At 42.7% G+C, this 24,867-nt stretch overlaps 1 protein-coding gene across 1 annotated transcript in view; it reads left to right on the top strand.

Annotated features, from left to right (window-relative positions):
* RYR3 (ryanodine receptor 3) overlaps positions 1-24,867 on the top strand; it is a 372,359-nt gene that overhangs the window by 342,855 nt on the left and 4,637 nt on the right. Inside the window, exons 98-104 of the mRNA XM_048484286.1 lie at positions 57-184; positions 9,555-9,615; positions 12,614-12,760; positions 18,474-18,608; positions 21,879-22,035; positions 24,071-24,135; positions 24,253-24,353. Coding sequence (XP_048340243.1) covers positions 57-184; positions 9,555-9,615; positions 12,614-12,760; positions 18,474-18,608; positions 21,879-22,035; positions 24,071-24,135; positions 24,253-24,353 — 794 coding nt within the window. The remainder of the gene's footprint in view (positions 1-56; positions 185-9,554; positions 9,616-12,613; positions 12,761-18,473; positions 18,609-21,878; positions 22,036-24,070; positions 24,136-24,252; positions 24,354-24,867) is intronic.

The following is a 24,867-nucleotide window of genomic DNA, read 5'->3' as shown; positions in this document are numbered from 1 at the left end:
GACAAATACTAGTTAAATTAAAGTTGATGGTATCTTTTTCATCTTTCCCATTATAGGTGATCAACAAGTATGGTGATTTATATGGAGCGGAACGCATTGCAGAACTCTTAGGCCTGGATAAAAATGCTCTTGACTTCAGTCCAGTAGAACATACTGAACTAGAGGAGTCGTCTTTTCTTTCATGGTATGGATTGGTATTTAATGTCTAACCAAAACTGATGTTTCTTTTCCAGCCGCATCACCAGAATGCCTTAACTTACACTTAAAGAACTCCAAAAACATTCATTTTAAAAACAATACAATAGCAAAACAAGCAGCTGTTCAAGACCTGTAAATGTTTTGTCATGATGGGAAATCATCATGGGACAGTTTCTTTGGTATCAGTAAAAGAAGAAAGCATACTCAGCTCTTGTTTATCCATGCAACTGCAACAGTGCTGCACATTTGAGACTTCGTGTGATATAGTAATTACAGCGCTGCATCTGGCATGACCTCCTTTCTACCATGAAGTTCACTGGAAGATCTTGGACCAACTGTTCTCTGTCAGTCTAAGCTACTTCACAGGGCTGATGTGATGAGAAAATGGATGGTGTTACAGGGACCTTTTATGGTGCCCTCATCTCCATAAAGGACAGATTAAATAACAAACATTTTGTTCTAACAGAGCTATCAGCAGTATCGTATACTTTGCAAATAAGACAAATCTGCCTGGATGTCTGTCAATAGCAATGTCATTTTGAGATACAAGCCAGCAGAATATTTCCCCTGCTGAAGGGAGTACAATCTCCTCCTCGAGCTCTGTCTTCACCAGGGTGAACACATCTAACTTCTTGCTCTCCACAGCCAGACCATCAGCGAGATTGGCATGCTGTGTCTCAAACGCCAAACTGTAGCATAGACAATGGCCGACGTTGGTGCTCAAAGTCATCCGCTCAATGCCATACAGATACAATAGGTCACTCATGCACATGATGTGCTGGCAGGGCAGGGCGGGTGTGCTGTTACGACAGCACCAGCACTGAGGAGGCTTCTGAGGTGGGGAGTCAGCCCGATACAGGGTCAGTCAGTTCACTGTCAGGTCTAAGCACAACACAGCAAGTCAGTGGGAGAGTCCAGAAAACAGAGTCAAAACAGTCCAGAGAGTCAAGTAACACATACAAACCAAGCTGAGAAGCGCAGTCGTGGGAAGCCGGTCCAAGGTCAAAGCAAAGTCCAAACACTCAAAGCAGTGGCATTCAGCAGTTGCTGAGAAACTCGTGCGTTACATCCAAAGCTGTATCTCTTTACTGCAGCTTATTATATGCTTCTGGGCTGCTTGCTTGGGGAGGCTGCTGCAACCCACGCCAGGCTTGCAAGTGAGCAGAACACTGCCTCTCTTTCAAGGTCACTCTTAGTTTCTGCTGGCAATGCTGAGGAATCAGAAGTGCTATCAATCTTCCTGGTATTTCTGATAAGCCCTGAACTGGGAAGCTGAAATTCTTCCTCTTCTGCTGACACAGCTGGTGTGGCTCTGCGTGGCTCAGGCAAGTCTTCCTCTGACAAACTGTCAGCCACAACAGAGGGGGCCATGACACATAACGTGATTGTCAAGGCAAATCCAGGTTGCCAGTGGCAGCCAAGCCGTGCACTCAGTCCCTATCCCTAGGGGACGCACTGCCATCTTCATCAGGGGGGGATGACGTTGAGCTCCCTCTATCTCTGTCACCAGTCTCTTAGAGATGCTGTAACAGATGACTTGGAAATTGCTAATGCCACCATGGGCACTGCTATCACAATGGCCATCTTGGGAACAACTCCAAAAATCTCAGGGACTTCTGGTTTGGTTTTGGGATTAGCTGCACCTCCTCTGTGAGAGCAGAGGAACCCAGCAGGAGTGGTTGGGGTCTGGGGGCTTCCTCAGGCCTGATTTGTCGTCTCCATATTAAAGAGAGGCTCCTGAGATTGTCCATATTTCTCCAGCAAGGAGTCTTTTCAGAAAGGGAGAGAAGTCAGAAGACTCTTCTCCCTCCCCCAGAGTTGACACCTTGGGAGACAGACTGCCATCTTTGCTAAACCATGGTGTGAAATCTTGAAAAAGATTAAAGCTGTTCCAACCCAGAATTGTTGTACCTGGGATATTCGGACCTGAGAGGGAAACAAAAGAAGCTATCTCTGAACTTGATGTGGCTATGAAGTGCAAACTGCTGGCTGTTTTGTAGGAAAAGATCGGCTGGAATTTCCATGTACTAATTGTGAGTTTATAACTAGAAAACTCTAAAAATGAAGTAAATGGATACCAACAATGACCATTTGATATAAAAAATAGAAGATACTTCTGGAACTTTATTAAAATATCATTTGTGAGAAGATAAAGGAGAGATAAACTTGTTTTTGAATTTAATGAGATTTTGTTCATTTGATTGATTGTTGCTGCACAATATTTTCATATGTTAGCAAAGAGGAAGAGACAGTCAGATAGAGGATCCGAGAAGGAGGTAGGATTTGGGAGCTGTGTACTGCTGCATTGTGAAATTCTAGCCACTTCCAGGAAGGGAGGGCCAAAGAGACAGAGTGAATGGGAAGATCAAGCCTTTGACCTTATGATGTAAATCCCCTGAGACAACAAAGAAATACAGAACAAAGAGCTGAAAGGTTTTGAGAACTTATTTATGTCAGAACCTTCTGTGAAAAACAACTGATAGCAGAAGAAATACACACCAGAAAGGTGAGATAAATAGAGAACTGAAGGGTATGGGGAAGGGACAAAATAGACTGTGGCTTTGGGTTTTTGATTAGGGGATTAGAAGATTTATTAATTGTAATATGAAGAATTAATAATATGGCTGCTAAACAAGATTCAGTGAGACCTAAAGATTCCAAACAGATAGTGAGGAGAGACTCTGTAATACATCCCTCTACATCAAATGCCCAAAAGGAGGTGACACAGATCCCTGAAAAACCTAGTGTTGCAGACTTGGTCCATATCCTTAGTCTACTCCAAACCACATTTGAAAAAGAACAGCAGCAAATTCAGCAACGTTACAAGAAGTAGATAAAATGTGACTGCCAGAGCATATGATGAATACCAACAGTCTAAAATCCAGTTTCAGAAACTATTGATTACAAAAAAGCGACAAGTGGCACAAAAAAACTGGGCTGAGTTGATCGCTACAATCAACGCCAAGAATACCAAACAATTTTGGCATCTTATTTCTAAGGGCAGCCCTCGTAATCCTGCTGCCCTCAACCCAGCCTCCTCCATTAGTGCCCCACCTTGGTGGGAGCATTACAACAACAAAAATTTCAACCCAGAATTCAGTCCATCCAAAGCCAAGCCATCTGTCCTCGAAAGACTGCCCAAATGGCCTCGAGTTTCCACCAATGAAATACTTCTGCTCATTAGAAAACTTAAACATGGAAAGGCCCCCTGCCCAGATGGACTTTTTCCAGAAATTTTCACCAACTACGCTGGAAAATGGGCGCTGCTACTGGCTGAACTTTTTTCATCAATTGATAATAGTGGTCAATTACCCCAAACCTGGACCAAGGCCTCGATTGTTCCAATCTTCAAGAAAGGAAATCAAGATGCCTCTGCCAACTATAGACCAATTAGCCTGTTATCTATTCCAGGGAAATTGTATGCGGGTCATCTTCTCGAGAAACTCTCAGACTGGGCCACAATGGGCCACCCCTTTGCTAGGGCCAGAGCAAATCGGCTTCATTAAGGGTCATTCTACATAATGAGATGCAATTATGCTCGTTTGCCTTCTGACCTCCGACCTATCCCGAGAAACGATGGTGGTTGGGTTCAGGGACACCCTGCTTCGTCTTTGGTGTTAATCAATGCCAGGTCCATTAATAATAAGAGTGGGTGGAGCCCAACAAGTGGACCTGGCATGTATCACCGAAACCTGGGTGCGCGAAGGTGAGACCGTCGCCCTCGGCGAAGTCGCGCCCCTGGGTTTCGCGTGTCTCCACCGATCACGAACCCAGGGCCGGGGGGGGCGGTGTTGCGCTGTTCATCCGTGATTCTATTCCCTTCAGGGCAGCCCCCGTCCCGGAGGTCACCGGCATAGAGTGTGTCGGCCTGGAGTGGTTGGCCTTGGAGAGGCTGGCTGTTCTCCTGGTGTACCGGTTGCCTAGCGCACCGAGAGACAGCCTGCCGCAGCTGCTGGAGGTGGTGGCGGACTGGGCGTTGCGGTTCCCCAGACTCATCGTCTTGGGGGACTTCAATGTCCATGCCGACGCTGCCTCCTGTACAGCGGCTGCGGACCTAGTGTCATCCATGGCGACGCTAGGCCTCTCCTTGATAAATTCTGGCCCCACCCATGAGGCTGGGCACACGCTGGATTTGGTCTTCAGGTCGGGGATAGGTCTGGTCGTATCCTCTACTGACAGAGTGCCATGGTCCGACCATTTTGCCCTGAAGGTCCGGGTGGACATGCCGCGCCAAACCCGTCTAGGCGATGGGCTGATTTATGCCCGCCCGCGGAGACTTATGGATCCACTTGGTTTCCTGAATGCTCTGCGGGACCCTGAACCCACCGGCACACTCGATGAGCAAGTGGAGGACTGGAACTCCCGACTCTCCGCTGCCATCAATGTTGTTGCTCCCCGGCGTCCTCTACGCCCCCGCTCTCGGCGCGCTCCATGGTATACAGAGGAGTTGCGCCATATGAAGCGGGCGCTTAGACGTCTAGAGCGAGTATGGAGGAAATCTCGCGACGAAGCGGCGCGAACATCTTATAGGACGCTTATGAAAGCCTATGAGATGGCGACGAAGGAGGCGAAGAGGACCCTCTTCTCCTCCTCTCTCGCATCCGCTAGCTCACGCCCAGCGCAATTGTTTCGTATAATTCGGTCATTGACCTCCGTACCGGAGAGATCTTCAAATTCTCAATTGGATATCAGCTGTGAGGCTTTTATGAGCTTTTTTATGATAAGATCACGTCGCCCTCGCCACGCACCTTCCATCCACGTTGGCTACAATTAGCTAACTGGAGACTCCCTTGTCAGCCTTCGGGCCTTGTTTGACCCAGTTCTCCCTGCTCTCTGAAGCCGCTGTTGACAGAGCCTTAGCTGCTGTTAGACCTACTACCTGTCCTCTGGATCCGTGCCCGTCCTGGCTTGTGAAAACCTGCCGGGCGGAGCTACGACCCCATCTGTTGAGTATCATCAATGGTTCTCTTGAGCAAGGAACCTTCCCGGATGGGTTGAAGGAGGCAGTGGTCCACCCACTCTTAAAAAGACCATCGTTAGATCCAGGAGATCTGGCCAATTACCGCCTGCCGTTTGAATCTTTCGCTTCTGGGAAGGTAATTGAGAGAGTGGTGCTGGAGCAGCTTCAAGGTTTTCTGGATGACACATCGCTTTTGACCCCTTCCAGTCCGGCTTCCGTGCTGGGCATGGGACGGAGACTGTTCTCGCCGCCGTCACAGACACACTCCGCATCCAGCTTGACCAAGGATCGGCACTGCTGGTGTTGTTAGATCTCACCGCAGCGTTTGATGTGGTCACCACCACCTTTTGACTCCACCGCCTGGCCGCCTCCGGAGTGCGGGGCACTGTCCTTCAGTGGATAACCTCGTTCCTCCGGGGCCGGAATCAGCAAGTGAGGTGCGGGGACCAGGCTTCCCGGAGGTGCCCACTACAATGTGGTGTGCCTCAGGGGGCATTACTGTCCCCGCTGTTATTTAACATCTACATGCGACCCCTTGCTCAGTTGGTGCGGAGTTTTGGGCTGATTTGTCACCAGTACGCTGATGACACTCAGCTCATTCTGTTGATGGAGGGGGGAGCAGCCGCCGCTTCTGCGGCTCTACAGCACTGCTTGGAGGCGGTAGCTGGTTGGTTGCGCCAGAGCAGGCTGAAATCCGAACCCTTCAAGACGGAGATCCTCTGGCTTGGCCGTGAAGGAGGGGAGGGACTTTCCAGCCGCCGGTATGGGAGGGGGCCATATTGGCACCGACCCCCTCCGTTACGCAGCCTGGGGGTCCACCTGGATTCAACTCTCTCAATGGAGACCCAGGTGGCCCATACAACCCGGCTGCCTTTTTTTTCCACCTCCGCCAGGCCCGGCGACTGGCCCCTTCCTCTCCAGAGCGGATCTAGCCTCGGTGATCCATGCAACGGTCATCTCCAGACTTGACTATTGTAACTCGCTTCATCACGCTGGCCTTCCTTATGCGCTTGATCCGGCGATTAAAACTGGTTCACCATGCAGCAGCACGCCTGCTTACGGGCAGTACCTTTCGGGAGCACATTCAACCTGAAAGCGCGGCAGCTGCATTGGCTTCCAGTAGAGTTCGATCATCTTCAAGGTGCTGGTATTGACCTTTAAGGCCATTCACGGCTTGGGACTATCGCATCTCTCGAGACCGCATCACCCCATATGTCCCTAGGCGGCCTCTTCGATCAGCGGAGGCCAACCTACTGGTGGTCCCTGGCCCTCAGCAATGCGGGCTGGCCTCCACGCGGGCCAGGACTTTTACAGCCCTGGCCCCGGCCTGGTGGAACGCTCTTCCTCCAGCTGTCCGGGCCCTGCGGGACCTTGGAGAGTTCCGCGGGGCCTGCAAGACGGAGCTGTTCCGCCGGGCCTTCGGAGGATCCAGCCGCTAATAGTGCCCCATTTTTGGCCTCTGACACCTAGGCCGTAATTACATCATTGAGACTCACCATGCCCCCCTCCACCATGGGGTGGGAGGGTTTTTATTTATTATTTTTTATTTATTGATGCTGGACGCCACACTGCACTTTGAACCTTAACTTAAACTTAGATTTGGGTTTTAAATTGTAAATGTATTAGGAGTTTTACTGCTGCTTTTAAATGCTATTTAATACATTGTTTTAAATGCTGTACACCGCCCAGAGCCCCCAGGGGATGGGGCGGTATAAAAATCGAATAAAATAATAATAATAATAATAATAATAAGACCATTGTGTGGTGCTGAGACACCTCCCTAAGAAATATGGCAAAACCAAGAACATCGGGTTATATGTTGCGTTCCTTGACCTGAAGAGCGCCTTCAACTCAATTCCCAGGCAATTCCTCTGGAATAAGTTAAGAGCCCTGGGGATAGAGAAGTGTTTACTTTTCCTCATTCAAAAATTATATACTTCAACTACATGTAGCATTCACTGCAACCCATCCAGACTTTGTTCCTCTGAAATAATTTCTAACAAGGGGTTAGTTAAGCAAGGCTGCATCCTCGCCCCCTTGCTCTGTTTTTTCAGGACCTTCCCAACTGTCTTCCAACCACTCGAGCCCACCCTCCCATCTTAGGCAAAGCACCCTTGGTCACTCTGTTATACGCCAATGACACGGTCCTACTCTCGCCCACCAAGATAGGCCTCAAACGCCTACTCCACACCTTCGCCGCTTATTGCGAGTGTAACCAACTTACAATCAATTATGAGAAGACCAAAATTGTGGTCTTCTCAAAATTGTGGAAGCCTTCAGCATGGTTCATCAATGGGAATCGAATTGACCAGGTCAAAAGCTTTAACTACCTGGGAATCTGCTTTCAATATAACCTGAACTGGACTGCTCAGTACACGCACATCTCCCTTTCTACCAACCAGTGTGCAGCAGCGATTAGGCGATTCTTTTATTTCCATGGGAGCCAATGCATTCCAGCAGCTGTGAGAGCCTTTGGCGGCAGACTGATTCCAAAAGCTCTGTATGGTGCTCCAATTTGGTTAAATAAAAAATTAAAACCACTCGAGAGTATAAAATCCACTTTTTTCTGCAAACTACTTGGTATTTCTAATAGTGTTTCATATCTCTCCTCTGAATTAGGCCTAAATCTTCTTGAGATTCGCATATGGCTTTACTTGCTCTGATACTGGTTGCGCCTTCACTTTCGATCAGAACAGGAGTGAATGCTTTCTGACTCCTATTGTTCCACTTGGAGTGCCCAGATTAAGCTCAAAATCAACTTGCTAGGCTTTGCTTTAGATTTCTTTAGTAATATGGATGAAACGCAAATAATGAATCTCCTGTCACAAAGGCTGAAACCTAACTACTATCTACCCAGCACATGAAGGACATATTACCTGAGGGATACAACCTTTCTTCCATCAGCAAAGGATTACCAATGTATTTTTACAACTAAGCCATACCTTAGACATACCTTAGCCCCCTTGAATGCGCTTCCCTCAGCAGTCTTGAGTGGCAGATTTCATCAGATTCCTTACCATCAAAGAACATGTCCTTGTTCACAAAAAGACATTGAAACAATTGAACATGTCCTTTTAGAATGTGACTTATATGCTTCAATCAGAACACAGTATATAGATCTTCATACTGAGAATTATGTCCTCTCACCAGATAGAGTTAAGGCTTTTTATCTGCTCTGTGATCAATGCCCTCAGAGATCCTTAGACGTTGCTAAATTCTTGGCGCTGGCGCAACAGATCTGCCTTAGATCTTAGTATTTATTGATTGCTATTCTTTTTAACAAATTTTTAATTAACTATTTATAATGTTTGTATCTATTAATCCTAACCTAATCCTAATCCTCCTCAACCCTTCTGTTGTACTATAAACTCATGCCAATAAAAGGTTGATGATGATGAATAAGAAAACAAAAAAATTTGGAGCTTTTGATGTAGTAACTGAGAAATATGCTTAGTAGTTTAAAGAAAAAAGGAGTAAGTCAGATAGTGTTGACCAAAAAATGGTACACCATGAGGAAGAAAATGAGAAGTTTCAAAACCAGTTTGCTATGTTGGAACATTGACAAAGAGAGGATTCCTTGCATTTTATAGCAATTCCTGAGTCAAGATATTAAACAACTTCTTACAATAGAGTTAGGTGGAATGATGCAAAAGAAGGATTTATTGAGATGGAATAGAATTAATTTATCTTTAATGGAAAGGAGTTTGGTGATAAAAATGAATGTATTGCTAAGAATGCTATTTTTGTTTCCAATACCAATAATCAACTCTGCATTATGTTTTAAACAGTGGCAGAAAAATATAAGTAATTTTATTTGAAAGATAAGAAACCAAGAATTAAATTAAAAAATATTCAAGATGCAAAGGAAAGAGGGGGTTTCTCATTGCCAAATTTAAATTTGTATTTTGAAGCTGCCTCATTGGTATTGATAAAGGAATGGGTAATGTTGAAGAATAGAAGAATTTTGAACCTTGTGGGCTTTCACAGGAGATTTGGATGGTGAGGAAAGGAGGGAGGGATGTGTGGAACACTGTTTAAATAATTGGGCATCCTAGTACTTCTCCTGTATCTCTAACCATAACATTCAAATAGATTTCTGAATTTTCTTTCCAGTTACAGTGATTTGGCACAAACCATCAGTTTGGGGAAGGTAAAAAGTAATACATACGATTCATAATATTGATCAAACATAGAGTGGCAACATTTGTTGAAGTTCATCCTAAGTGTTGTAAAATATACTTCTCTATTTCATCAGAATATAGCCAACATGCCTCCATAATAGTCTTAAAATATATTTAGAACTGGGAACAAATAGCCAGCATTAAATGTGATAAAATGTGTTAATATTTTAATCAAATAATTAATACTGATATAAATATTGAATTATTTTTATTAGGTTAGGCTCTATTGATGCCAAGTACCATATCTGGAAGCTCGGTGTAGTCTTTACAGATAATGTAAGTATACAGTATTTCTCTTCAAAAAGAACTCTGCCTTTTTATTCTTTTGGCTGGGCTGCACAGGGCTTGGTGTGAATAAGGAATGATCCTCATGCTCATTGATCCTCTCTTATCAGAAGTACAATTTTAAGTGTAAAGGGAAGCCAATGTACTTGAATTCCAAAATGAGGTGGATCTGCCCCACAGATCCTTGGTGAAAGCAGTACCCCTACAATAAAAGTTAGAGAACCCTTTGAAGATTGAATTAGGCAATATAAATTTGAACCTAGAAGTGCATATAACAAGTGTAAAGGCTTCAATAAAGAAATTATTCTTGAGGAAGACTTGTAGTCAGCTCTTATGAAGAATGACCCAAGTGCTATTTAAAATCCGCCTGCAGTTTAAAATCTACTTGTGATTCAGAAGATGGAGGATTGGGAGATATGTAGCATGGGAATAACATTCAACAAATGTGGTACATGTGCTCAGTTAAGGAGAAAGACTACTTTTACAGAAATGTGCATGTGTAGTGTTATGTTTGCATGATTCTCAGTGAATTTCACAACCAGAAATAGTCCCTAATTCCAGCAAGTTTACAATAATATTAACTGGGGTTTTTAATGGTGTGTAAACTGTAGGTATTCTCTCAATTTTTTTTGTGGATTTCTACAACTATTATCTCTTGCATGGAATCAGATTTAGTTGTGGGTTTTGTGATGTGGATTCACTTCCTAATGATCATTCTGTTCACTTCACTGTAATATTTTTATGCATGTGTGATGTTTGGTAGTGTGGGATATTTTTAGCAGTAGATACAATTGTTAATATTATAGGAAAAATATGTTAGTAATTCAATCAAATATATTTGTTTGTTTTTTTAAATTAAACAATTTTAATATATATCACCTTTAGGTATGCCCCACATTTTAGGAAAAGAACAGACCAGGCCCTGTGTAAGTTTCCAGTGAACCACAAAGCATATAAAATCCCAGATGGCCAAAAGAAGAGTAGAGTGGCAAAATCAGATATCATACCTAGCTAACTGTCCCAATAACTTGACCACTGGAGATGCACAGAAGACTAGTGAAGAATTTATTGTGGTCTGATACCTATTAATTCCTTTTTGCACTTCACCCAATTCCTTTGCACTTTGCACTATAGGGATTGTATACAAAGAGCCCTATGATTATGAGAAAATAATTGGCAGGAGATATTTCTGTCCCATCCAAGAGATGCTGGCAGAGAGGCTAGGAAAATTATCAGTTGTGGAGAGAGGGTCAGGGGAGGGGAGTGGCAATGTTGGTATAGGAGGCTTTCTCCTACAGAGCACTCCCCATCCTGGAAATTCCAGGCACTGAGTATGTTAGCCTGGCATGGAATATTGAAGAAAGTTTGGCTATCTGGTTGATGTACCATCCACCTAACACACTGGCAGATACTCTGTTGGAGGTGGTGGCAGGTTTATTTATTTTATTTATTTATTTTCAGATTTTTATACCACCCCTCCCCCAAAGAGCTCTGGGCAGTGTCCAACATAATTAAAACAACAATGATATAATATATAATAACACATCACAAATAATATCGGCTCCACTGAGCATAACATTAAAATCCCATAAAGAGCGTATGATACAAGATATATATTGGCGTCCTACTGAAAATCTTAATAAAAAGAAACCCTCCCAGGGAAAAAAGGAAAGAGGGTGGGGCCCCATAGATGTTAAGGGGTCCAAAGGAGAACAGAAGGGGGCATAATGTTGGGCCTTGGAGTTTCCCAGGCTATTTATTTTGGGAGATTTCAGTGCCCATGCTGCTGCTGCTGCTTTCAGACAAGCTTCAGATCTGGCAACTTGCATGTCAGCACTGAGACTCTCCCAATTTGCTTCAGGTCAGACATATAAAGTGGGCCACACCCTGGATCTAATTTTCAGAGCTGGGTTGAAAGTAGATCCAGTTGTTCATATTTAGGTGCTATGGAGTGCAACTTGATGGAGTACAACTGACTGTACCCTGTACCCTGATGCCTCCCTGACAATTGGAGGCACAGGTGGCACACGCAGCTCACATGGTATTTTACCATCTCCACCAGACAATATGATTGGCACCCTAACTATCCCAAGAACTAAGGCGAAAGAGGACCACCAGAAATTGCAGCAATCTTCAGGGGATGTACCAGGAGAAAGGGTCTTGGATGAATTCTGGCCCCAGACTGTTTAGGGCTTCGTACGTCAGTACCAAAACCTTAAACTTGATCCAGTGTTCCACTTGGTGCCAGTGCAGGTGGTGGAGAACCAGTTGAATGTGTGCCTGCCATGAGGTCCTAGTCATTCTGCCAAGCCCAGACACTTGCTGGGGGGAAAGTAACTCATGTCAAAGGGGGAAAATTCTGAAGTCTTGCAAGTGCTTTAGGTACCAAAAAAGTACTTTCCCTTTGCTTTTTGTATTATGTAGTTTCACCACTTAGTTCCCCCCTTCCACCATTAGTTTGTGAGTGCGTAGAATCACACCTTTTTTACTCTTTGTAACTTCCTCAACATTCTGGCTTTTAAGCTCACACTACCTTTTGAGGGAGAAAAGAGAAGCAAGAGCTCTTCTTTATCTTACACACTCATGCATCCTGTGTTCAAGAAGAGAATTATTGTTTAACCTAGAGCAGCCTCTTAATATACTCAAAATCTCTAGGTGGTGGCAGAATATATGAAAGGGATATGTAGGATATACAGGCTAAGCTGCCAACATGAAGTCTAATATGTTGGCATGCTCACCACAGATTCAGAAATACAGCAACTCACAGACTGGGGTATGATATAATTTCTAATTACTGGAAGTTCACAATGCAAAAAAGTCGCTGTGTGTGTGTAATGACTCTGCAAAGTTGCAGGAAAACCATTGATTGTGATACAACACTCATTTGTCCATTTGGCCTAGGATACCTAATAGCGCTCTCTCTCTCTCTCTCTCTCTCTCTGTGTGTGTGTGTGTGTGTGTGTGTGTGTGTGTCTGACATTTTCTTCAGTCCTTCTTGTACTTAGCTTGGTATACAACTATGTCCATCCTTGGTCACTACAACAACTTCTTCTTTGCTGCTCACTTACTCGATATCGCTATGGGGTTTAAGACTCTGCGTACTATTCTATCTTCTGTAACTCACAATGGCAAACAGGTGAGTTTCCAGTAACATAAGTGTCTGTCAAACTAACCATGACATCATAATCAGAAATGATCCCTTTTAAGCCCATTGATTTCAATGGATTTAGAAGGATGTAACTTTGTTTAGGATTGTGCTGTAAGTCACCTACTAAATGAAACAGTCTGTCAATGAACCTGAAATGTCAAAGAAATATGTGTTAATCATATAAAGTTATACAAAGGTCAGGTTTTAGGGATGCTATATTTATCAACCACCTCATATGGTATATCTGTCAATCTCTCTAATGGTACAGCTCCTAGCCAATAAGCTATGAGCTAACTGCACTGAATTGCTAAGCAGATTAGAAGTGATGGCACAAAATGCTCCCTCCTAATCGACACTCAAGTTGTGAATATGTTTCCCCAGCCTTCCTTTTAATTTCACAAAAGTCTTTCTGCTCTGTTCAGCAGCGAGACCATATCTTACTCTCACTTTCTTAAAGAGATAATAGTCCTCTTAGACCCGGGGCTGGAAATTCTTCTCTTCCCTAGAAGTATTTTCCCCTTTTGGTTAGAGTATGGTCTCCCTTTTCCAGTACTCTCTTTCCACCAAAACTACAGGTCTTTCGCAAACACATGTCTGCTGTCTCTAGAACTCAAGAGTTGAACTCCTTCAAATCTTGCATGAAGTTCTCACTCCTCCTAAAACTCCACCCACTCCTTGCCTATAACTCACATTATGTGGGGAATTAACACTTTATATTATGGCTTTTCTGCCTGTATCTGCTTCTTAGGTCCATCACAGATGCCCACATGAAAAGTTGCACGTGGGTGCAGATTTCATTAACTGGATTGGATTGATCATATTAATTTTATTATTGATTTATTTATTGAAAACATTTTATACCTTTTTTCACTTGATCGGGTTCCACAAGGCAGTGAATATAAGAGGCATTAAAATATTCCAGCAATTAAAATGCATTTAAAAATATAAGATAATTCAATTAAAAATGAATAACCAGTAGCAGAAGGAGAGCCAGTAACCATTATTGGGAGTATACCGAATGAAACAAACAGTGGCGTAACTAGGCAAACTGGAGCCCTGGGCAAAACCTGAGTTTGATGCCCCCCAGGTGTGTGCCCAATGCAATGTGCACCCCCCCTTGTAGCTACGCCCAGTAGCTTATCTAGGCAAACTGGAGTTTGGCGCCCCCCATGGGCAGCCACCCTCCCCCACTGTGACCAAGCAATGATTTTTTACACCAGGTTGTTTCAAAGTCACCATCACATTATAGAACATGCCCCAACTCACAAATCTGAACACAGCAATAAGCCATGCCACACAGCAGAAGTAATTTTTTGAAAACATTTTCAAAATGCTTTCAAAATGTTTTATTACTGCTATGAAAACATTTTATGGTATTGTATCCAGTACCCCCAATTGGGGGAAACAGCATCACTTTCAATGTTTCAAAGGAGAATCTGGGCTCCCTAGTTTAAACAAGTGATGCTGGAATCCACCCCCAAACAGCATCATTTTCAATGGTGTTTAAACTAGGGAGCCCATGATCTTCCTCCTTGTAAATCCACCTTAAAGGGAGGGAATTCTTGGGGTTCCAAGTTTAAACAACCTTGGAAGTGATGATATTTTGGGGTTGATTCTCCCCACACCCCTGGGAAAACAGCATCACTTGCAATGTTTAGAACTAGGGACCTCAGATTCTTCCCTTTAAATCCATGTCAGAAGGCGGGGATTTAAAAGGGAAAATCTAGGGAGAATTTGGGAGGGTGCCTGCTGGCAGGGGTTAATTGTTAAGCATTAGCAGCACCAACTTTTTCAGGGTATCTTTTAGGAGACTCCTAATTGAATTTAAGCTCTACCTCCAGTTTTGGTGAAGTTTGGTTCAGGGGTCCAAAGTTATGGGATCCTCAAAGGTGTAGCCCCATCTTCTGATAGCTCCCATTGGAAACAATGGATGATGGAACAACCCCTTTGGGAGTCCATAGCTTTAGACCCCCTAGATCAAACTTCACAAGGAACCTGATGGTGAAATTATCAGTAAAAGATTCTCCTGATGATGACCTCCCAAGGTCTGGTGAAGTTTGGTTCAGGGGGTCCAAAGTTATCGACCCTCAAAGGTGTAGCCTCATCTCCTATTAGCTCCCATTGGAAACAATGGGGGATGGGGCACCCTCTTTGAGAGTCCATAACTTTGGACTCCCTGAACCAAACCTCACCAAACCTTGGTGATAGCATCAGGAGAGTCTCCCAAAACATCCCTGAAATTTTGGTGCTGCTAGCCTAAAAACTGCGCCCTCTGCAAGCCAAAAATGGAAAAACACTGAAAATACAAAAAATCCCACAAACAAACCTGCGCCCCCCACAGGGCTGCGCCCAGGGCAACTGCCCACTTTGCCCAATGGGAGGAACGCCTCTGGAAACAAAAAAAGTATTACCTGCTCCCACCAATAGAGGGAGACAGACAAATCTCCCTGGGGAGAGTTCCAAAGTTGTGGTGCATGTCCAAGAAATTCCTTTCTCAGGTTACCACCTATCTAGCTTCAGATGGTGGGGGCAACTTAAGCAGGCCATCCAATGATGACTGGGTTATGGGAGTGTATGTTCATATGGGAGAATGTGATCCTTAAGGTATGTTGGTCCTGGGCTGTACAAGGCTTTAAAGATCAATACCATGCCTTGAATTGAGCCTGGAAGCCACTGTAGATTGAGGCACTGTAGATGGAAAAAGATGGGAATATGGTCCCTATGACCTACTTGAGTAAACATTCTGGATGTACCATCACCGTGCTCTGAAACCTGCCCTTGAGGTTGGCCCAGAGCCACTGCAGTACAATGCCTCCTAGTCCCAGTTCCGAAAAGTGATCCAGGAAGATTCCATGATCAAAAGCTGCTGAGAGGACCAGAAGAATTAACAGAGTAGCACTACCCCTGTTCATCTCCAGGTGCATGTCATCCACAAATGTAACCAAGACAATGTCAGTTCCATAACCAGGCCTGAAATCAGATTATAATAGACCTTAAACATCCACTTCATTCAGGAATCACTGATGTCGGGCAGTCACCACTTGTTCAGTCACCTTCTCTTTCATCTGAGAAACAAGGACATCCTATGGTTGGCCACTAAAAAGGAAACCATTTTTGTACTGACCAAAATTTGAAGTTTATAACTGCTCCTTCCCTACAATCACACTTGTATTCTATTTTATTTAATCTCTCAGGGTCTGCAAAGAATTTCATGGTCAATGTCACAACTTGCGAGGGAAATGATATTTTCCTTATGTTCCTTCTAGATGGAGCCAGCTATTGCCAATTCATGTATGACTGCCTTCCCACTCTAGTTACTTTGTCAAAATAACAGTACTTAATTCCATAATTTCTACATTTTGTCAATTCTTTGTCTTATACTGGTAAAACTTAGCTCACCAAGGTCATAGGTTTCCATTAAAATAAAATGAGCTATTATATGCAGTGATTAGAACTGATGTTTCTTCAGCTCATCCTTGCACAGACAAGAACACCAAGTTTATTTTTATACAAAAGTTTGCTCCCAGGGGGAACCTTGTTACCTGAAGAATAGATTGCTCTGCTGTTGCTCACCCCACTCCTTTCTTTAACAGCCTTCAGTTAGTACACTTGCAAAGGAGCTGAAATTGACCAGTCTTTGGCAAAAGCAGGGGAAATTCTAACTTCGCCAGTTTCTCCTCCAGGTGAGACTAGCAGAAGCCTCAAAGGAGAGACTGACTCACTGCTGGTCATGTGTGAATCTTTGCTGTGAGACAATTCAGCATCAGCTTCTCCAGTTCCCTATTTGATGTGCTTGTTGTGTAATAAGACTCTTGGGGGAAGGGCAGGGAACTTTTAGAACAGCATCAGTAACGATATAGGAGCTTGTAAACCATATTCCCAGTGTTCATCCAAGTCCCACTAGCTGTGGAAAGAACAGCATTTCCCATCAACAAACTAGTTGAAGTTTCTGAAGTTTCTGAATATGATACATTCTAATGCATCCTAATTAACACTTTTACCTGACAACACTGGCTCAGCAGCTCTCAGGCTCATTCCGCACATGCAGAATAATGCACTTTCAAACTGCTTTCAGTGCTCTTTGAAGCTGTGCGGAATGGCAAAATCCACTTGCAAACAGTTGTGAAAGTGGTTTGAAAACGCATTATTTTGCGTTGTCAGAAGGGGTCTAAGCCTCAAACCATTTTGTTTGCCCAAGGGCCACTGGGGCTCAAGCACAGATGTAGTTTCAGAACTGAAGTTATATCCTTCCAAACATTGCTGTCCAATAAGTTCATGGACAATGGACTATTCCCAAACACAGGTTTTGCATTCACCAGTACTGCTGCTGCTGCAGGGAATGCAAATGTGAATCACTCCCTGGACTGAATGCAAATGTGAATCACTCCCTGCAGGGAATGCAATGTGAATCACTTCCTGGACTGAAAAAACCCACCTGCAATACTATACTATCAACCACACCTTTGCATAGCAAGTTCCATCCAAACACTTACTGATTGGTTCCCCACCTGGGGACGTGGCAATTTATACCCCACTAAAACAATCCCTTCTCACTGGACACAGTGTGTAAAAGACTTCCCTCTGCGATACACCTCTGAAGATGCCAGTCACAGATGTCGGTGAAACGTTAGGAACAAGATCCACCAGACCACGGCCACACAGCCCGGAAAACCCACCATAACCAGTTGAATCCGGCTGTGAAAGCCTTCGACAATAAATTGCTGTTCATGTTCAGAGGTTTATCATGTTATTATACTGTTTAAACCTACATATACTTTTCATCTATGTTATTGTACAACAAAAACTGCCCGCCTAAGTAAAATGTCAGTTTCAGTTTCTGATCAGCATGGAATACAATTTTGTTTGTTTGCATAAATCATTTAAAAATAATTATAAACTGTGTAGCTGTTGAATGCAATATTAAGTATGCTTAAGTCTATTCACTGGGATTATTTGATGGGCTGTGGCCCCTTTTAGAATCAATTGTCAATTCAGCTGACTTTACCAGTGACTGCCCTGCTGTTGTAATTAGCAAGCGGTTAGCTGATCTCATTTCCATGTATTGAGTAGACTATATTTTGCGCTGTTTTAGTCATTTTCTTCATGTGATTGTACTGCGTAGTGACATTTTCTATTTTCCAAATGATGGGATAGAGCCCATTTAATGTCTATAAAATAACAGTGTTTTGCACTTCCTGATACTGGCGTGTGTTTTCACACACACACACTCCTTAGGCATTAATCAGTAATGCTGAAAAGGTCATTCCAGAGGACAACCTAAGAGCCACTCTATACGCTACAGATTCGGCTCAGGGAAACTTCCCACTGTGGTGAGCTACTCCACATGCACGACTTATCAATTGATAAAAACCAATTCATAGAGCAATTTAAAACCTGCAGACTGGTTCACCTGGCCAATGTTGTTCTAAGCTTTAGGAACAATGTTGTTCTAAGCTTTAGGCATCTAAGCTAATGTTTGTTTCTAAGCTTTAGGAAGCGCTTATGTACTGTAAACCCTACTTGAAATAGTATAAATGATATGCCATTCAGAATATATTAAGATGGTGTCACCAGTTTTTAAAAATTAGAATGTTTCAGATTGATGGTGTAGGGATTCTAGGTAATTAATCAATATTGAGAGGGATTTCGATTCTTAATTGCCTTTTCATTTTGTGTGATGTTTTATTTTGGCTACACATAGCTCGTGCTGACTGTCGGACTCCTGGCTGTAGTGGTATACCTTTACACAGTGGTAGCATTCAACTTCTTCCGCAAATTCTATAACAAGAGTGAAGATGAGGATGAGCCAGACATGAAGTGTGATGACATGATGACTGTAAGTTAGAGGGCATCATTAAAAAAATTTAAACCAAGAATATCACCATGGAATCAATTATCTAGCAGCTGTAAAATACTGATGTTGTAGACAAAAGTTTAAAAGCACACAAATATTAGGTTGGATGTTAACTACCACAGATGGAACAAACGTTGTGAAAGGTATTGCTGGTGATCCCCCTTTGCCCCCTGATGCCCTGCAAAAAAATACTTCACAGGTTTGGGGACCCTGAGGTGGAATAGCTCAGGTAAAGCACTAAGGGCTGCAGTGACAGTTGGTAGATATTATCCCCCTCTTTGCTGATCTGAGGAGGGAAATGGAGGAGAGATCTGGAAGCAAACTAAATACACGCTGTTTTTGATGGTAACATTTGCTCACCACAGCTGATTTATTGATTATTAGCAAAGGAGCAGAAGTGCAGCATTGGGACAGATCAGGCATTAGGCAACCCTCCTGCTGACCCAATGGAACACCTCACCCCTAGCACGCCTGTATGTGGGGACCCCATGGGCTGGCAAGTTACTGGGACCAAATTGGGTGGCAGCCTCTGCATGGTTCTCCCCTTGCCAGCTGGGGGACATAGGACCAGCCAACTGCCCACACCTGGGCATGTGGCTTAGTGGCTTGCCACAACCCTAAGGCTCCTTATGGGGACCCTCCTGACTGGCAAGGCAGGCACGCAGGTACTGCCTCCCCCCAGAGGATCTGTCCCAACCCACTAGGTGTGTTGAAACAACAAAACTGCATATAATAAAGAGGACATAAAACAGAACTAAGTAAATACAAGGAGAATTGGTGGGCAAACTGTTGCCAAGGAGACCCAAAGGAGGCCCAAGTGTGCGCTGGCCTGCTTTCTATGGGCACGGAGGCCCACAGCTCCTCCCCCTCACCTGCCTGATGTGGCAGGCAATTCACATGCTTGTCAGGATGATGGTTCTTCCCTTAAGGCAACATGTGGCCAGATGTGCTTTATTGTCTCTGTTTCCCCTCGCCCTCCTGAATGGCAACAAGTGGATCAGGTAAGTCACAACCACATTTTCACAAGCACAGCAGCAATTCACACAGGGGAAGTATTTCTTTGCCATCCCCTCTGGCACCTTTATAGTTCCTTAATCTCTCTCTATCAAAGGTACTCCTGGATTGTGAGACTGGAGGGGGAAGTGTGGGCTGTGCATTGTGGCTGTATAACGTCTGTACTTGATACTATTTTTCTTAAAACTCTAATAAAGAATTTCACACCCAAGGTGGGAGAGAACCTCGAACAATTGTTCTTTGGAATTCCTGAGGGAGAATACTTCAGTCAGCCTACAAATCTAAGAAACTTTTAAATAAATTAGAAAAATTATCTTTCAAAAGTGAATATTATTATGTGAAATGAAAATTGACAGAAAAAGTTTGCCAGTTCTGTTAATTCAGACCATAGGATCATTGTCACATTCTTGATTGCACGTCTTTGTCCACCAAAGGAGATTTTCATGGGTCTTTCGATAAGGCAGTCATTTTTAATCTATGACAATGTCCCAAATACTTTATCAGTGAATACACTCCTCGTTTATTTATTGCAGTATTAATATTAATATTCTGCCTTTCTCATCATGCAGTGATTCCAGGTGGTTTACAAAAAATCCCTAATGCACAGGAAACCATCACAAAGACACAAAAGAAACACAACCATACAATTTTCAACATATAATCTTCCATGTGAAATTTACTGCAAAATGCCTGTTTCCATATCGAAAGTGAATAGTGGGGGGGGGGGAGGTTTACTGTACCTCTTTATGGAGATGGTCCATAACTTAGAAGCCACCCTTGACAAAGAGCAGGAATGGAGTGGAATGAACAGTTAGTTTACTGGGTTTCAACCAAGATATGGCCCTGGGAGGATCTGAAGTGGCAGATAGATTTAGAACAGAACTTTTAAAAGGACATTAAAACTGTCTAGACAAGACAATGTTCTATAGTTATATTGATGACCAGTATGAAAATGATACTAGTATATCAAGTATATATATCCTATGTTCCAGCTTAGAGAGCTCTGTATGTTCAGTCTAGTGAAGAAGGTTAAGAGGTGACATGATAGCCATGTTTAAATATTTGAATGGATATCATGTTGAAGAGGGAGCAAGCTTGTTTTCTACTGCTACAGAGACTAGAACAAGAGTAATGGAGTACAGGAAAAGAAGTTACAGCTAAACATTAGGAAGAATTCCCTGATACTAAGGGCTGTTCAACAGTGGAATACAGTGCTTCAGGGGGTGGTGGAGTCTCCTTCTTCAGAGGCTTTTAAACAGAGGCTGGATGGTCATTTGTCAGGAGTGCTTTGCTTGTGTATTCCTGCATGACAGGGGGTTAGACTTGATGGTCCATGTGGTCTCTTTCAGCTGTATGATTCTATTAAATGAGCCCTTAATGTGTGAAGGCCATCAGGCAGCACCTTAATGTTAGGTTCAAGTCCTATTTGTTTTGTGCCAGTTTTTAAAGGGTCTGTGTGAGAAATCTGGGTTTTTATCCTCAATGCAGGTGAACAGTTTAAAATATCTCTCCTTTATTTACTGTAGGAATCCATTGTGAATGGTGAGACGGACCTGACTAAAATCCCAGATGCCCCTTCCAATTTTGAATGCTCCTCAAGACTTATCTAATTTACAAATCATTGATGTAGCTTTATTGTCTCCCAGTTCCAGCTGACTAGTGCAAAGTAACTGCCAATTGATACTGTCGGCCAGTCAATTACCTTCACAATTCTAATGCAACCACATACCCCCTTCAGCCCCACCTAGCCAAAGTTGCCCGTTATCCTTTTATGTGCAGAAACATAAAGAACATATTTAAGATAATTCTGCACAGTTAATGAGGGATAAAATCTATTTGATTGTATTTTTTTTCATTGAAGCCAGCACATACAAATTAGTTGGTCATTAGTGTATTTTGTCCAGTATATCACATTTTAAACATGTCTTGTCAAAGAAACTAAAGTGATTCATGAGCTGCATAGTGCCAATCATATCTGCTAATGGACAATCTCTGGAATTTGATTTCAGTATTATAAGAATTGATTTAAATTGTAAACATTGATTTTAAGCAGTTTTATTTGAAATAATTCATGTTGCCTTTAGCATTTACACAACATCGCCTTAAATTTTGTTGAATTACTTCCCTTCTGTAGAATACAATGCAAGATGTAGTAACAGCAAAAAAAGTACTTTTTACTCTTCTAATTTAAAGTAGTTCAATTGGCTTTTTAAAAATGTAGTACTTTTTTCTTCCTAGTGTTACTTATTCCACATGTATGTGGGTGTAAGAGCGGGTGGCGGTATTGGAGATGAAATTGAAGACCCTGCAGGAGACCCTTATGAAATGTATCGAATCGTGTTTGATATCACATTTTTCTTCTTTGTCATTGTCATCTTGCTGGCCATCATTCAAGGTATGTTGACTTAACAGTTAAGATGATTTTGGATTTTACTCATCTTTCCTTGTAGCAGGCTTATAATTACTGGCATAAAACCAAGTGCCATTAAAAAATAAGATTAGGTAAGTGTCTTCTTGGGATCTTAAATGACTGAATCACCATCAGCTTGGTTATGAGCCTGTTTGGAGCCAGCGTTTTTGCTACTTGTTTGCAGAGCCTCCTGTGTGCATGCAGAGAGCAAAGGCCTCGTGTCTCCTTCCTGTTTTTTATATACATGCAGAAAGAGTAGCAGGATGGTGAGGTCACTTAGCAATGCAGAATATTCTTTTTAAGTACCAGTAGGTACTCCAGCTCCTCTCTCATCACCACAAAAAAACCCAAAAACACCACCCCACCTGCCCCTTGTCCTGCCTACCAACCCACACCAACTAGTCATCCCAAGCTTCGTGATCACGTGTGCAGGGTGGAGCAATATTCCCCATTAATGGTCACATGCCTTTTCTCTTCACATGCCATTAAGCATGCCCGTCACCCACTTCACCAGGAAAACAGCCAGTGTTTACAACTGAAACACTTTTTTTCTGAGACAACTTTTGTTTTGCCGGTAAGGGACAGGTCTAGCCTAAAGCTCATGCAAGGAATACATGATGACTGAAGGGTGAGGTGTAGCTGGGTCAGGCTGTGATATGTGATGAGATGCAGAAGGTAGAGGAGATTGGTGGCAGGGGCTCTGAATCTGTCTATGCTGGCTTCTGTCTCTCTATGCACACCTCCTACTGCTTGTCTTATGTTTGCTGTCCCTTTCTGGATCTGCTGTCCCTGGTCCTGCCCATGACTTCAGTGAGTTCATAACTCACCTTCTTCTTTTCCTGTGCATCATGGTGGTGGTGATAATGATGATGCATTATGGTTAAAGGTAGACACCAGGTCTGAAAAGACTGAAGATTACAGGTTGTGAGAACATTTTTTCAAAAGAATATTTTTAAAGTTTCAACAAAGAAAAGTATAAGGCATTTCTGATCCCATTAGCCAGCACTGTAGTCTAACAGTGGAGCTGCAGACAGTGAAAGACCCAGTCAACAAGTTTGTTTTCTGCTGCTCCAGAGACTAGAACAAGCAGTAATGGGTTCAAGGTACAAGAAAAGAGATTTCACCTAAATATTAGGAAGACTTTCCTGACAGTAAGGACCATTCAACAGTGGAATACACTGATTCAGAGGGGGTAGGGCCTCCTTTTTTGGAGGTTTTTAAATAGAGGCTGAATGGCCATCTGTCAGGAGTGTTTTGAATGTGTATTCCTGCATGGGAGGGGGTTAGACTTGATGGCCCTTATGGTCTCTTCCAACTCTGTGATTCTATTCTGTGATTCTATTTTTGAAACCATTGTTCAATGTCACAAGATAATTGCTGCATAACATGGTGCTCAGTGCCCTCAGTGCTGGCTACTGAGGGAAGGAATTGTTGACATTTCTGCTTGATACATATTTTTAAGGGCAACTTCAGATGTAATGGTGTTGTGAAACAAACAATGAATGACAGTGTTCTCTATTTTTCTTTTACATCAATCCCACTCATCATCAGGTCTAAAGAAGTGGTTGTAGTTTGTTTTTAAAGACGCTGTTAGTTAAGGCATACTTTGCATTTTGACCCTCCCAACCTTCTATGTTCCATAATCATCTTCTTTTCTTTTTTGCCATTCCCACTTTTTTTCTGTTGCCTAACAGGTATCTCCAGTTGTAACTCCTCTTTCTAGACAGAACGCTCTTAAGATGAACTGTTCTTGAGTATTGCACCTGTATGGATCAATACTCATTTTATAGTGCTTTATGTACCCCCAGTATTGGTATTGGCAGTATTGCTCCCAGTTCATTCCTTCAGTATTGCTCCCAGTTCATCCCTCCCATGTAAATCAGGCTTTGTTTCCTTATCTAAGAAAAGCATTCTTAGATCACGATACAATATCTGAGGGGTAAAAACAATAGCAGTATAATGGAGAGAGTTTGTAAAAGTCAGATCTCTACTCATGCTTTCTGTTTTACTTGTATCATAGGTCTCATTATTGATGCCTTTGGTGAATTGAGAGATCAGCAGGAGCAAGTCAAAGAAGACATGGAGGTATTATAATAAGAATACTATATTCTGCTGTGTTTCAATATTGTACAATTTCCTGATAAGTACCTAAATTAATTCATAGTGTCAGATACATTTAACAAAAAATATTTTTATTTCTAGACAAAATGTTTCATTTGTGGAATTGGCAATGACTACTTTGACACAATTCCACATGGGTTTGAAATGCATACTTTGCAAGAGCACAACTTGGCCAACTACCTGTAAGTATATGTCTATTCTTCCCCAGCTCTATAACTGTCCTTATAAAATACTTAGAGAGGTAGCATATATATAGTTTGTTGTTTTTGAGTGGGGAAGACATACTCATGTCCTGGTAGGAATCACATGAGCTACTGGAGGTGTCTCCTGCCAAAGTTTTAACATTTAGTTGATCAACAGTCATTGCTTATTTTAAAATAATTTGTCTTGTCTTTGTTTATGAATTTCACAAGTTTACAAATTAAAGTCTCAGGTGAACCACATATTCAGAAATAAAGTATCACAAATAATCAAGCAGGAAGTTGTAAAAGCAGTTTGGTTTTTTGCACTGAAAGCTGATGGAGGGGAAAAAAACCTTCGAAGAAAATTTTGACTGAATGCCCATTCTTCCGTTATAGTGCAGCCCAAGTCATTTGACAAAACAGAACATGCAGGCACGATATAATTATAAAAAATTACAGATGTTCAGTAATTCAGCACTGAGAAACAAATAATAGCTGTGTGTGGAGAGGGGGG

This window comes from Sphaerodactylus townsendi, linkage group LG02 (assembly GCF_021028975.2).
Source record: "Sphaerodactylus townsendi isolate TG3544 linkage group LG02, MPM_Stown_v2.3, whole genome shotgun sequence".
NCBI classification, from domain to species: Eukaryota; Metazoa; Chordata; class Lepidosauria; order Squamata; family Sphaerodactylidae; genus Sphaerodactylus; species Sphaerodactylus townsendi.
Note: the sequence above shows the minus strand (reverse complement) of the source record. Positions and strands in the feature narration are given on the sequence as shown.